Consider the following 14,964-nt stretch of genomic DNA (forward strand, 5'->3'; position numbering starts at 1 on the left):
ATGGCTAAAAAATGTTCCATGTATATACATATCACATCTTCTTTATCTGTTCTTTGGATGGACACAGGTTGTCCTAAGTTTGGCTACTGTGAATAATACTGCCAAAACTAGATGTTTTTAAAGTAGTAGATAAAAGACTATTACAAGTCGAAGTTCTATGTTCTTGCACCGCACTGTACAGCCCACAGCTTTAAATCGACAAGGACTCAGCTCAGCTGCCCCGCGGCTCTTGCTAACTGGGCTTTCTGTTTCTCTATCTCCAGGACATGTTCACATCACAGACTTCAACATAGCGACGATTGTGAAAGGAGCAGAAAAGGCTTCCTCCATGGCTGGGACCAAGCCCTACATGGGTGAGTGTTCCGGGCCCCTTGGGTGTGAAGCCTCAGCATTCCTGTCCTGCACCCCCACACTAGGCCCCAGCTGTTCCCAGTATGTCCTGGGCTCACCCACACCTTTGTCCTTGCTGCCCTCCTTCCCGGAAGACCTTCTCCTTCTGTGATTTCCAGAGAAGTCCTTCCGGGCCAGAAAACCTTGCTTCAGGCTTGGGGAAGAAACACACAAAAACAGACAAACAAAACCATATTTTCTTTTTATTAACATCCAGTAGTGTGGCCAGAATATAACTTTGGTGTTGGTCATTTGGGGTCTATATTCTTAGGTACACAGTGTTTTTCCAATGTGTATTTTCAAGTTGTTTTTTCTTTAGGACCTTTGATGGAAATACCACTTTTAGTAAGCATTCCATTCCCTTACTTTGGTTTTCTCTAAGGACACCTATTATCTGAAGGTGGAGTCTTTACAAATCTTCAGTATTTGTTATTTTAAAATATTTTGTATCTCTTTCTTTATTCGTTTAAGATTTTTCCCATTTTTCTATTTCTTTTAAAGATTATCTGTTGTGCTTATTTGCTTTGTATGCTTCCTAGTGAAATATTTATTACTAAAATAATTTCCCCTCTATTTCTAATTTTTTCCCTGAGTTCTCTTGGCTGATTTCTGAGTTTTTTAATTCCAAACTATGTTGTTCTTTCATGCCTTGTATAATTTTCTTAATGTCTATATTAATTATTGATTACGGTATAACAAAGCAAGTCAAAATTTAGTGGCTTATATCATGTTCATGGATTAGAAGAATTAACATTGTTCAAATGTCCGTACTACCTAAAGCAATCCACAGATTTAATGCAATCCCTATCAAAATACCAACAGCAATTTTCACAGAACTAGAAGAAATAATTCTAAAGTTTGTGTGGAATCACAAAAGATAGCCAAAGCAATTTTGAAAAAGAAGAATAAAACTGGAGATATCACATTTCCAGATTTCAAGATATATTAGAAAGCTGAAATGATCAAAACCATATGGTACTGGCACAAAAACAGGCACATATATCAGTGGGACAGAACAGAGAGCTGAGAAATAAACCCATGCACATATATGGTCAATTGATCTATGACAAAGGAGGCAAGAATATGCAATGGAAAAATGACAGTCTCTTAATAAATGGTGTTGTGAAAAAAAAATAAATGGTGTTGTGAAAAGTGGACAACCATATGCAAAAGAGTGAAACTGGACCATTTTCTCACACCATACACAAAAATAAACTCAAAATGGATTAAGGCCCTAAATGTGAGACCTAAAACTATCGAACTCCTGGAAGAGAGCACAGGCAGAGAGGCAGTGGCCATAGCAACATTTTTCTAGATCTGTCTCCTCTGGCAAAGGAAACAAAAGCCAAATTAAACTACTGGACCTACATCAGGATAAAAAGCTTCTGCATAGTGAAGGAAATGATGAACAAGATAAAAAGACAACCTACCGAATGAGTAAGACATTTGCAAGTGACAAGTCAGATAAAGGGGTTAGTATCCAAAATATGTAAAGAACTTATACAACTCAACACCAAAACACTAAAAATAATAACAATACAATTTAAAAATAGGCAGAGGACGTGAATAGACATTTTTCCAAAGAAGACATACAGATGGCCAACAGACACATAAAAAGATCCTCAACATCACTCATCATCAGGAAAATGCCAATCAAAACCACAGTGGGATGTTACTTTATACTTGAAGAATGGCTAGTGTCAGAAAGATAAGAAACAACAGGTGTTGCCAGGGATTCAGAGAAAAAGGAACCCCCGTGCACTGTTGGTAGAAGTCCACCCCTGGTGCAGCCACTGTGAAAAACAGTATGGAAGTTTCTCAAAAAACTGAAATTAGAAATACCGTATGAGATAAAGAAGATGTGGTCTATATATACAATGGAATACTACTCAGCCATCAGAAAAAGATGAATATCCACCATTTGCTTTGACGTGGATGGAACTGGAGGGTATTATGCTGAGTGAAGTAAGTCAATAAGAGAAGGACAATCATCACACAGTTTCACTCATACATTGAATATAAGAAATAGTGCAAAGGATTGTAAGGTAAAGGGGGGGAACCAAGTGGGAAAAGTCAGAGAGGAAGACAAACCATGAGAGACTCCTAACTCTGGGAAACAAACAAAGGGTTGAAGAAGGGGAGGTGGGTGGGGGGATGGAGTATCTTGGTGATGGGCATTGAGGAGAGCACTTGATGGGATGAGCACTGGGTGTTATACTATATGTTGGAAAATTGAATTTAAATTTAAAAAAACCAAATGCCATATGATCTAGTAATTCAACCACTGGGTATTTACCCAAAGAAAATGAAAATACCAATTTGAAATGCATTATGCATGCATCCCTACATATATTGCAACATATTCCCAATAGCCAAGATACAGAAGCAACCTCAGTGTCCGTTGATAGATGGATGGATAAAGATGTGGTAAAAAAAAAAAAATGTGGTATATATATATATATATATATAGTGGAGTATTAGTTATAAAAAAAACAATGAGATCTCACCGTTTGCAACAACATGGATGAACCTGGAGGATATTCTGCTAAGTGAAATAAGTCAGAGAAAGACAAATATCATATGATTTCACTCATATGTAGAATCTGAAAAGCAAAACGTATAAACAAACAAAAGACAGAAACAGACCCATAATACAGAGAGACAGAGAGTGAACCAGTGGTTACCAGAGGAAAGGGAGCAGGGGAATGGGAAAAAATAGGTGAAGGGAACAGGGAGGTACAAATTTCCAGTTAGGGAATAAATAAGTCATAGGGTGAAAGGCACAGCACAGGGAATATAGTCAATGCTACTCTACTAGCGTTATATGGTGACAGTACCTACCCCTGTGAGCAAAGCATAGGTACAGCATTGTGGAATCACTATGTTGCACACATGAAATGAATGTAACATAGTATGTCAGCTGTATTTCAATAAAAAATAAAAGAAGTCTAAAAATACATTTGGAGATCATAAATGAACATTGTGTAAAAAAAAAAAAAACACGGTAGCTTAGAACAGCAACAGTCTACTGTTTTGCACAGTTTACTACGTGACCAAGTGGTTCCTGCTGGTTTAGGCTGGGCACATTCATCCCTCTGGTGCGCCCAATGGGGGCTGGGCTCAGCGAGGACAGCTGAGTTGAATGGGTCTTTTTCTACATGGTCTTTCATCATCAAACAGACTACAGTGAGCTTGCTTATCTGGTGGCAGTAGTTTCCAGAAGGAGAACCCAATTCCCACGAGCTTACCAAGCTTCTGCTTGCTTCATATTTCCTGATGTCCAGTTGGCCTAAACAAGTCACATGACCAAGACCAGTGACCATGTGGGAGGGGACTGGGGGAGGCTGTGGGAGGGATCTTTCGGGCTTTTGTGGGGCTTGGTGGGGCTGCATGGATCCCAGAAGGCCTGACTCATCAGGAAACCATTAATGCAACACCCCACCACAGTGTCTTTCAATGCTTTTGAAATAGTCGGTTACAGTTTTTCCCTGTTTTTTTTTTTAGGGAGTGGGGTAGGGTGGGGGCACATCTTTCTGATTCATCATCATTGTAAAATGTGTTATTCTGCATTTTATTTTCTTTCCTCTTATGATAACTTTGTATGGAAGTTGACTTTGATACTTTTTCTTTTTTTAATGTGAAATTAGCTTTCTTGAACTTTTGGAAGATGATGTCATTCAGGGTAGCTTTTCTTTTCATTTCTTTTTAGATTTTATGCATTTATTCATGAAAGACATGCAAAGAGAGGCAGAGACAAAGGCAGAGGGAAAAGCAGGCTCCCTGAGAGGAGCCCAATGCAGGACTCGATCCCAGGACCCCGGAATCATGCCCTAGGCCAAAGGCAGACGCTCAACCACTGAGCCACCCAGGCATCCCTCAGGGCAGCTTTTCTAACTAAACGTCTGTTGTTTGTGTTCATGAAGTGTCAATATCTAAGGCAGCTGGCTATCTGGGATCTTCTGGTTCCTTCTACTTGCCCACTTTCATCTGGAGTTTCTCCTGCTTTTGTTGGTAGGGTCCCCATCCCTCCTCAGTTTGGGTTCTGGTTCCAACAGTTTCTCCTTGGGATTCCTTCTAGAAGGGAGCGCCAGAGGGAGGATGACAGAGGCTTGGTGTTCCAGACCTCCCTGCTCCTGCAGAGCTTACCAGGGGTCCCTTCGCCTACCTGACACTGGACTGGACAGGTTCCTCCAGGGTTTAGCTGCCATTCCCCAACTGGTGGGCCTGGGCCCCCCAGTAAACACTTGTGGACTATCCTGCAGCTCTCTGTTCTCTGCTCCATCATATGGTGCCTTGTCTCTTTCCCGTGTTTCCTTCTGTACAGGAATCACTACCATGGGGATCCAGTCACTGTTGCTGGTTTGTTCCCATACACTTACATTTTGGGGCTTGTGAGAGGACCATTTCGTTTCGTCTTAAGCACTCCTCATGGGTTTTGGCTCAACTGTTGGTCTGCTCTGTTAGTTGTTATGTGTTGATCTGTAGGGATTCAAAAACTATGTCATCCATCACCTCCCAGAATTCACTATATGGGTCATTCATCTATTTACTAAATTACTAAATTAAATAAATGAAGTTTGGCCACAAATCATGGTAAAAATGGTACTTCTCAGTATGTGCTATGTGCCTAGCCCTTGAGCCAAGTCCTTTTCATCCACAGCTTTCTTTAAAGCTCACATCCGTGAAGCAGACACAATTATTTGTTCCCACTTTAGAGCTGGGGAAGCAGGCTGAGAAGCATGAGGAACCCACCCAGGCAGATATCAGTCACCAGAGTAAGATCCAGGTCAGCAGGGACACCAGAAGGTATGCATACAAGGGGGTCTGTTCTCTTCATATAGTCCCCTTGGGATGCTGAATATTTACCCCAATAAGGCTTTCACTGTTGAAGGTCTTTCTGAAATCCCTTTCCAGAAGGCTCCAGGACTGAGGCCAACCCATCTAAGGAGACACTGGCTTGATAAATGGGCAGGAGAATGGGATGAAAGGGGTGTTAAGGCTGCCGCCCTATCTTCTGGCTGGTGCATGCAGAGTGGACTGCAGAGGTGTGTGGGTTCCCTGCAGTCACAAGTTTGAATGTGGGGTGTCTCTGGGAAATGCCATCCAGGCTTCTGGAGTGATGTGGACATTATCTGTGGCCTAGGGAGTTCCTAACACTGAAATGCAGCCTGAAGCCCAGGGAGCACCATGCCAGGAGGAGCATATAGAGCTACAGGAGCCATCATCTCCAAAGGGGCAGTGAGGAGAACAAGATGACACAGAGAGAAGCATCTCCCACTTGGAGCCTGCTCTGTCCCTTTAAGTTAGTTCTGACCTCCTTTAGGCTGTTCCCAAAAAGCAGATTGGTCTCTGGGAGTGGAGAGTCCAAATCACTGGAGAAATGCAAAGTGGTATTATTGTACCAACCCTTTCTTAAAAAAAAAAAAAGATTTTTGCTTATTTATTTGAGACAGAGACAGAGATAACGAGAGAGAGCACTAGCAGGGAGGAGAGGGAGGAGCAGGATCCCCACTGAGCAGGGAGCCTGAGGCAGGACTCCATCCCAGGACCCTGGGATCGCAACCTGAGCCAAAGGCAGACACTTAACCAACTGAGCCACCCAGGCACCCTGTACCACCCCTCTCTTTTCTGCCCCTGCTCCGCCACCATGCATAGCTGACTTTGCCAGCACCTCCTCAGAGACTCCACCTGGGCCTGCCCCAGTCTCATTCCCTGGATTCCCACTAATATCCTGGCTCTCAGCCTCTGTGAAAGCAGACCAGTGGTGACCCAGCTGGCCACTCTCCATGATGCCCCCACCTCCAAGGGGGAGAAGAAAACCAACATGTATTGTGACCCTGCTACATGTTTGTTACTGTGCTTAATCCTCAGAAGACACCCAGGTGTGGTTTCTGCACCTCTGCATTTTATCTATTAGGAAGCTGAGATCCAGGGAGGTTTATTAACTTGCCCAGAGTGACACAGCTGGCAAGTAAAGGAGCCAGAATTTGAAGCTGTGTCTATTTGGATCCAAAGTCCATGCTTTTGCCACTCTACCAAGCTGCCTTTTAACACTGAGTTCCTGTGTCATGAAGCCATATTTCTCAGTCAAGAAAAAAAAAAAACATATTGTCCCAATTGTATGTAGAATTTGGAGCTCCTGGGGTGCTTCTGTTTAGAGGAACTTTGGTCCTGAATTAATAAACAGGTGTGCAGGAGAGATTTTTATGGGATTTAGGAGGCATAGCTGATTTACCAAATGGATATATTTTCAGACACCATGGGGTTGTCAGTACCAGGCAGTGGAAGTTTATTGGGGAAGACAGGGTGATGGAGGGCTCTCTCAGCACATTTAAATCCTACAGCTCCCAGGGCTGTAAACTCCTGAGGTCAAGTGGCAGGTTTGTCAATTTTGTTCACTTGTACCGTTCAGTTCAAAGGCCCAATAACAAGCTCCCAGAACGTTCCAAACAGGGATTCAGGGAACAGGCTGGTGAGTAAGCTCCCAGAGGTTGCTCATGAAAGATGATCCTGGAAGAAACATTTGCATAGAACTGAATTTTCATTAATTAAAAGAGCAGATGGAATTCACAATCAGAGAAAAGAAAAAATCTCTCTGAAATGTGCCAGATTAGAAGTCAGAAATGGTCCAGCAGCCGCCCAGGGCTTCAGAGTTTATTCATCAGCAGTGAAGTAAAGAGTTGAACATTCATTCAGCAAATATTTATGAACCATTTAGGAGATAAAGGGCTCAGAGTAGGCATGGGGGCTCAGAGGAGCCTTGGGGGGCTCACCGTCTGGTAGGGCAGAGCAGAGGTAGGCACAGGTGGAAGCAGGACACTGTCAAGATGGATTCCTGGAGAAGGTGACAATCTGCGTTGGACCTGGCACATAGAAGGTATGCTCAGAGTTGGCCTGTTGGGTGAGAACAAGGAGATGCCATTTCAGGCCACAGCCCTGGGGTACAGGGGAGGCAACAGCATGGTGTGTTGGGGGACAGTGGCAGTTTCATTTCTTCTACAGCTTACAGAGCAAGACGGGGTGGGGAGGGAGCAAAGAGACAGGTCAGAGCATGAGGGTCTTGAATGCCGTGGTAAGGGCCTGTGGAACCAGGAGAGAGCCAGGAGTGGGTCCAGGTGAAGCGTCGCCTGTGGCATGGGGCAGTTTGGATGTCTTCCACTTAGTGGCTGCCTGAACTCGGGCCAATCTCATTACCCAACGTAATACCCATAAAGCACTCAGCATGAGGAACACTCGGGAAGTGCTGGCTGCCAAACCACGTGACCTGGCAGTTTCCTCATCTGAGAAATGGGATTAATGATTATGCGATCTGCCTTAGTAGGTCCTCTGTGAGGATGTCACAGCAGGGATATGGAAGGTCCATCACACAGTGTCTGACAAATGGTAGATGCCTTGGTCTGGTAGCTGGTAGTACTATTGTTATCGCTGGCATGGTTATGATTTAGATGGTTGATTATTTGGTACCCGCTCAGCATTGGGAATCCAGGGCCTGGACTGGGAACTCCCTTGCCTTGGAGCGCTAACAGTCTAGTGGGGAAAACGGATCCTAAACAGCTGGTTCATTATAGAAGCTGGGTGGGCTGGAGGATGCTGGGCGCACTAGGGGATCATGGGGCTGGTGCCTTGCCAGCATTTACCAGATGTTAGTTCCCTTCCCAAGGGGGCTGCAGTGAGCAGACAAGGGTGGTTGTGGGGCCATCATAATGATGCTAGTATGTTCCTTGTTGAAATGATCAAGGGTAGTGAAGTTTGCTGCCACCTGTGCCAGAGAAAGTGACAGAGCCAATGTGCAAGCCCCGGCCAGTGAGGCTCCAGTGACCAAAATCTTTCCTGAGAACCTGCTGTCCGTTCATTCATTCATCCCTCCATCCGTCCACCCACCTATCATCCTTACAAATCCATTGAGTACCTTCTATGTGCCAGTAGTGTTTTATGGCCCCCAAATACATCCATCTATGAACAGTTTTCCTACACTCATTGGTTTGGCTATTTGTAATCCAATCACCTTAAAAATCATCAAACTGATAAATACATAGTTTGAGATGTTTACTCCTGAATGACAATTTTTGTGCAGTAAAATGCAGTCTTTTAGTGTGCAGTTCCTTGATTTTGGACCAACACTGTCATATAAGCACCACCACAATGAACGTATAGAACAATTCCATCACTCCCAGAATTCCCTCATCCCAGTCCCTGGCAACAGGTGATCTGTTCAGACTATTCCAGAAAGTCATAGAAATGGAGTTGTATGCTCTATAGCCTTTTTAATCCGGGTTTTTTCACTTTGAATACTGCATTTGAGATTTACTCATGTTGTGTGTATCAGCAGCTTTCCTTTTGATTGATCAGTAAGTAGAACTCTATGGGATGAATAGACACAATTAGTTCATCCATCCACCAGCTGAAGGACTTTTGAGTTGTTTCCAGTTGTACATAATTATGAATAAGGCCACTATAAACATTTGCTTTCAGGTTTTTATATGACCCTAAGTGTCCACATCTCTAGAATAATTGCCTAGAGGTGGGATTGCCAGGTCATATGATAAGCATATGTTGACCTTTCTGAGAAACTGACAAACTTATCCAGGAAGACTGAGCCATTTTACACACCCCACAAACAATGTATGAGGGCTCTGGGTGCTCTGCATCCTCACCACTACTGGCTATTGCCTTGTGGTTATTGCTCTTATTAAAAAGGCAAGTTTCTAATGACTAATGATGTCCTACATATTTTCATTTTCTTATTTGCCATCCATTTACCTCCTTTATGAAGTATCTATTCAAATCATCTGACCATTAGTGATTTTTATTAATCAGGCTCTGGGAATTCTTTATATATCCTGGGTATAAGTCCTTCATCTGATACGTGTTTTGCAAAAATGTTGGCCACTCAGTGGCTTGTCTTTCTATTGAGATAATAGACTCCTTTTAGAAGCAGAAGTTTTAAATTTTGATGAAGTCTGATTTTTTAAAAGATTTTATTTACAGATCATATATTTGGTGTCATATCTAAATATCTTTTCCTCACATGAGGTCACAAATATTTTTTTCCCTTTGTTTTCTTGTAAAAGTTTTTTCCTTTTGGATTTTATATTTAAGCTACATGCATTTTTAATTTAGTTCTTAATATGGTGTGAGGCATGAATCAAGCTTTATTTATTTGCATACAGCTGTCCAATTGTTCCAGTATTCTTTGTTGAAAAGACTGTTCTTTCTTTACTGCATTGCCTTTGCAACCTTGTCAAAACTCAATTGACCATGTGTGGGTCTATTTCTGAATTTTTTTTCTGTTCTATTGGTCTATTTGTTTATGCTCTACTTGGTTTCATACTTCTCCTTTGCAATCATACTTGAAATCAGGTAGAGAGAGTCTTCCAACTTTTTTCTTCTTTTCAAAATTATTTTGGCTATTCTAAATTCTTTCTGTTTTCACTGAAACTTTAGAATTCACTTGTTAATTTCTACAAAAAAATTGGCTGGATTTTTGTTAGGATCACACTGAATCTGTAGATGAATTTAGGCAGAAGTGGCAGCTTACAATCATAGAATACCTCTCAATATATTTAGGGCCTCTTGGATTCTCTCATCAGCATTATATAATGTTCAGCATGCAAAATTTGCATATACTTTGTTACACTTATAACTAAGTGTCTTGGGCAGCCCTGGTTGCCCAGCGGTTTGGCGCCACCTTCGGCCCGGTGTGTGATCCTGGAGACCTGGGTTCGAGTCCCTCATCAGGCTCCCTGCATGGAGCCTGCTTCTCTCCCTGTGTCTCTCTGCCTCTCTCTCTGTCTGTCATGAATAAATAAATAAAATCTTAAAAAAATAAAATAACTGTCTTATAGATTTTTGGTACTATCCAAAAGGTACATTTTTTAAACAAAATTAGTTAACTATCTTCTTTATCCATTTCTTAGCAGATGGCCCCTTGGGGTGTTTCCATAATTTGGCTATTAGATAATGCTGCTCTAAACATCCTCTAAACATCAGGGTGCATGTCAGATGTGGTATTACTCAGCCATCAAAACAAATGAAATCTTACCATTTGCAACGCCATGGATGGAACTCATTCATATGTAGAATTTAAGAAATAAAATAAACTAGCAAAGGAAAAAAAGAGGGAGAGAGGCAAACCAAGAAAGACTCTCAACTAAATTTATTCAATTTAGAGAATAAATTGATGGTTACCAAAGGGAAGGTGGGGAGTGGGGAATAAATGATGGGGTAAGGAGTCTACTTGTTGTGATGAGTACCAAGTGTTGTATGGAAGTGTTGAATTCACTATATTGTACACTTGAAACTAACATTACACTGAATGTTAACTAACTGGAATTTAAATAAAAATTTTAAAAATTACTTACCAATTGCAGATCTACAGAGATACCATTGATTTTTGCATGTCGACCTTGTATCCCGTAATTTTGCCGCACTCACTTATCGGTCCTCTGCTTTGGTAGTAAATTCTTTGGGCTTTCTGTGTAGATAATCACGTTTGCAAATCAAGGTAATTTTATTTCCTCTTTCCAATATTTGCAAGTCTTTTGTTTTTCTTTTGTCTTGTTGTTTGAGCTAGAACATTCGATACACTTGGCCTTGATCCTGATCTTACTGAGAAAGAGTTACTATGTTTATCTTTAAATGTGATGTTAGCTAAAACTTTTTTGGTACTTAGTTAACTCTTTATCAGGTTGTGAAATATCTTTTCTCTACTATTGAGATAATCATATGGTTTCTATAACATGCTGAAATACATTGATTTTGGAAGGTTGAACTTTCTTAAAATCCCTTTTGGTCATAATGTATTTTATTTTTTAAATAATGCTGGAATCAATTTGCTAATACCTCATTTACAATATTTACTTCTCGGCTAATGAGGAATATTTTAATTTTCTTTTTCTTGTAACATTTTGTGTGTGTGCATGTGTGTGTGTGTGTGTGTGTGTGTGTGTGATTTTGGTACCAGAATGCAGACAGTGTAAGTTGGGCAATGTTCCCTCTTCTTCTACTTTCTGGAAAAATTTGTGCAGAGTTGGTGTTATTTCTAACATCTGTCTGTTAGAATTGGTGGGAGAAGATATTTGGACCTGGGGTTCTTAACAGAAAACTTTTTAACTGTGAATCCTATTTTTTTAATAGACATGAGCCTATTCTGTTTATCTATTTCTCCTTAAGTCAGAAGAAGTAAATAAATATTAGGTAGATTTGGTCATTTATGTCTTTCAAGAAATTTCTCTGTTTCATGTAACCTTCCAAATATTTGGGTTTATAGTTATTTGTATTATCCCCTTGATAGCTTTTTAATGAGTGTCAATTCTGCAGTGATGTCTCCTCTTTCATTCCTGAATTGGTCATTTATGTTTCCTCTATGATTTTCCTGATCATTTTGGCTAGAGGTTTATCACATGTATTCATCTTTTTGAAGAACCAGTTATTAGTTTCATTGATTTTCTCTGTTTTATTGATTTCTGCTCTAATCCTTATTACTTCCTTCTGCTTGTCTTGGATTTAATTTGTTCTTATTCTCCTTTTGTAAAGTGGAACTATATATCATTGATTTGAGGCTTGTCTTTCATATATATATGTATATATAGATATATATATATTGCATATATATGCAATGCTTATATTTCTCTGTAAATATATATAGGCATTAAATGCTTATATTTCTCTCTAAATATAAACATTTAATCCTCTATCAATTCTCTCCTTAGCTGTATTCCACAAATGTTGATATATTATTTTTTCATTCTCATTCAGTTACAAACACTTTCCAACTTCCCTGTAACTCCCTCTTTCACCCATGGGTGATTTAGATGTCTGTTTGGTAATTTTCAACAATATGTAGGAATTTAATATACATTTTCCTGTTATTGATGCCCAGTTTAATTCTGTGATGGTCAGAGAAATCTCTTGTATGATTTATTTTCTTTTATTTTTTATTGGTAAAATTTATTTTATGGTCTAGATCTTCGTGAGTATTCCATGTTGATGTGCAAAGACTGTGTATGCTCTTGTTTCATTATATTTCTTATAAATATCAATTAGGTCAAGTTACTTAATAATGTTTCCCAGGTCCTATTATATTCTTACTGATTTTCTTTCTACTTGTTATATCAGTTACTAAGAGAAGTGTGTTGAAATCCCCAACTGTATGTATCATTATACAATATCCTTCCTGTTTCTTGTTCTTAAGACTACTTTGGTGATATCAATATAGCTACTTCAGTTTTCTTTTGTTAATGTTTGCATGGTAATTCCAGTGGTGTGCTGGTACATGTTTAACAACTAGTTCTCTGATAAAAGAAGGAGAAAAAGAAAAGCAGTGATTTATAGATTTTTCTGATTTTTGTCCTGTAAGTTCACCCACTATGGCTGACTTCAAGTTATCAGTGCAACATCATCGAGGGGAGAGATGAGCTAGTATAAGCCTGTCCCAGCACAGTCCTAATTATATCTTTTCCCATCCATCCATTTTTAACCTATATCTTTATATTTTATTTTTTTATATCTTTATATTTTAAGCACATGTCATGTATGTAGTCTTCTTTATTTTTTTATATTTTTTAGATTTTTTAATTTATTTTTTTTTCTCATTAAACTTTTGTTTTAATGGGTCTCAAAATTCTGTGACAGATTTTTGGTCAAGTTGTTTCCATTAAAAAGTACTGATTTTAAAAATTAATAACTTAAAACTGCCACACATGCACAAAAAAACCCCAAATGGTCCACAAAACATTCTCCTTTCCTTCTGAAGGGTTTACAATGCATTGTTATCATTAACCCGTCTTTTACTATTAAACTTAAATGGCCAATTGACACATTTATTTATTAGAGACAGAGAGAGAGAGAGAGAGAGAGAGAGAGAGAGAGGCAGAGACACAGGCAGAGGGAGAAGCAGGCTCCGTGCGGGGAGCCCGACATGGGACCTGATCCCGGGTCTCCAGGATAACGCCCTGGGCTAAAGGCGGCACTAAACCGCTGAGCCACTGGGGCTGCCCTGTAGTCTTTTTTAAATCCAGTCTAATAATCTCTGCCTTTCCATTGATATTTAAACCATTTATATTTCATGTAATTACTGATATGGTTGGATTGAAATCTGTCACCTTGCTTTTTCTTTTCTTTGTTCCATTTGTTCTTTGTTCATTTGCTTCTCTTCTTCTGCTTTACTTTGAATAAGCTGATCATTATGAATGATTCCATTTTAACTTCCCTATTGGGTTAGTATTTATGCCTTTTTAAAAAATATAGTTTAGGGATCCCTGGGTGGCGCAGTGGTTTGGCGCCTGCCTTTGGCCCAGGGCGTGATCCTGGAGATCCGGGATCAAATCCCACGTAGGGCTCCCGGTGCATGGAGCCTGCTTCTCCCTCTGCCTGTGTCTCTGCTTCTCTCTCTCTCTCTCTCTGTCTGTCTCTCATTAATAAATAAATAAAATCTTAAAAAAATAAAAAATAAAAATAAAAAATATAGTTTAGAGATTGTCCTATATTTATAATATACATAATCGATTAATCAGAACCTACCTTGAAACCATACCACGTAAGAATCTTAGAATAATATACTACCAATTCCTCTCACTCATTTTTTGTTTTATTGTGGCTGTAGATACATAATTAATTGCTTTATTTTTACTACAGTCAATTATATTTTACAGTGGTTAAAAAATTTTTAAATTGATTTTATATTTACCTCTTTTTTCCTAATTCCAATGTTTTTTTATTTCTTTGAGCAGCTTGAGTTTCTATAGGGTTTCATTTTCTTTCTACTTCAAGTACCTGCTTCAAAAATTCTTAGAGTGAAAGCATAGTGGTAGTGAATTCCTTCATTCTTTTGTTTGTTGGGAAAAGTCTTCATTTGCTTACATTTTAAAAAGAAATTTTAACAGAATTCTGGATTCACCGTTTGTTTTTTTTTCTTTCAGCATTTAAATATGTCACTCTATATCTTATGGCAATGTTTCTAACAACAAATTTGCTTTAATTCCTATTTTTGCTCTCCTGTAGGTAATATGCCTTTTTTCTTTAGCTACCATAAAAATTTTTTCTTTATCTTTGGTCTTAGATATGTTAGGTCTGTTGTTTTTTCTTTTTATCTTTCTGTGTTTATCCTGGTTCGTGTTCTCTGAGCTTCTTGGATATGTGTGGTTTTATGAATCATAATTTTTTGTAAAATTCCCAATCATTATCTGAATATATTTCTTCTGATGCATTTTCTCTCTCTCTCTCTTTCTCTCTCTCAATCTCATCTGTTTCTGGGATTTCAATTATATATATGTTAGACCTTTCATATTTCCCCATAGCAATTGGATGCTCTGATATTTTTTTCCACTTTTTTCTCTTAGCATTTCACTTCGAATAATTTTGTTTGACCTATCTTCAAGATCATTTCTTCTTTCCTTGGAAGTTTCAAGTCTTATTGGTGAGGATGTTGGAGGCATGCTTTATCTCTGGTGTTATGTTTGGTTTGTTTTTATTATTATTAGCATTTCCATCCAATTCTTTTATAGATTCCATCTTTTGGTTGAAATCTCCATCTTTTAATGTGTCCTATTTTTTCCACTAGATTCTTTGAAAATT

At 39.3% G+C, this 14,964-nt stretch overlaps 1 protein-coding gene across 2 annotated transcripts in view; it reads left to right on the forward strand.

Annotated features, from left to right (window-relative positions):
• Positions 1-14,964, forward strand: part of STK32B (serine/threonine kinase 32B) — a 385,511-nt gene that overhangs the window by 326,756 nt on the left and 43,791 nt on the right. For both annotated transcript variants that reach the window (XM_025437605.3, XM_025437606.3), the window contains exon 6: positions 264-353. In XM_025437605.3, coding sequence (XP_025293390.1) covers positions 264-353 — 90 coding nt within the window. The remainder of the gene's footprint in view (positions 1-263; positions 354-14,964) is intronic.

The sequence above is a fragment of the Canis lupus genome, chromosome 3 (genome assembly GCF_003254725.2).
Source record: "Canis lupus dingo isolate Sandy chromosome 3, ASM325472v2, whole genome shotgun sequence".
Lineage (NCBI taxonomy): Eukaryota > Metazoa > Chordata > Mammalia > Carnivora > Canidae > Canis > Canis lupus.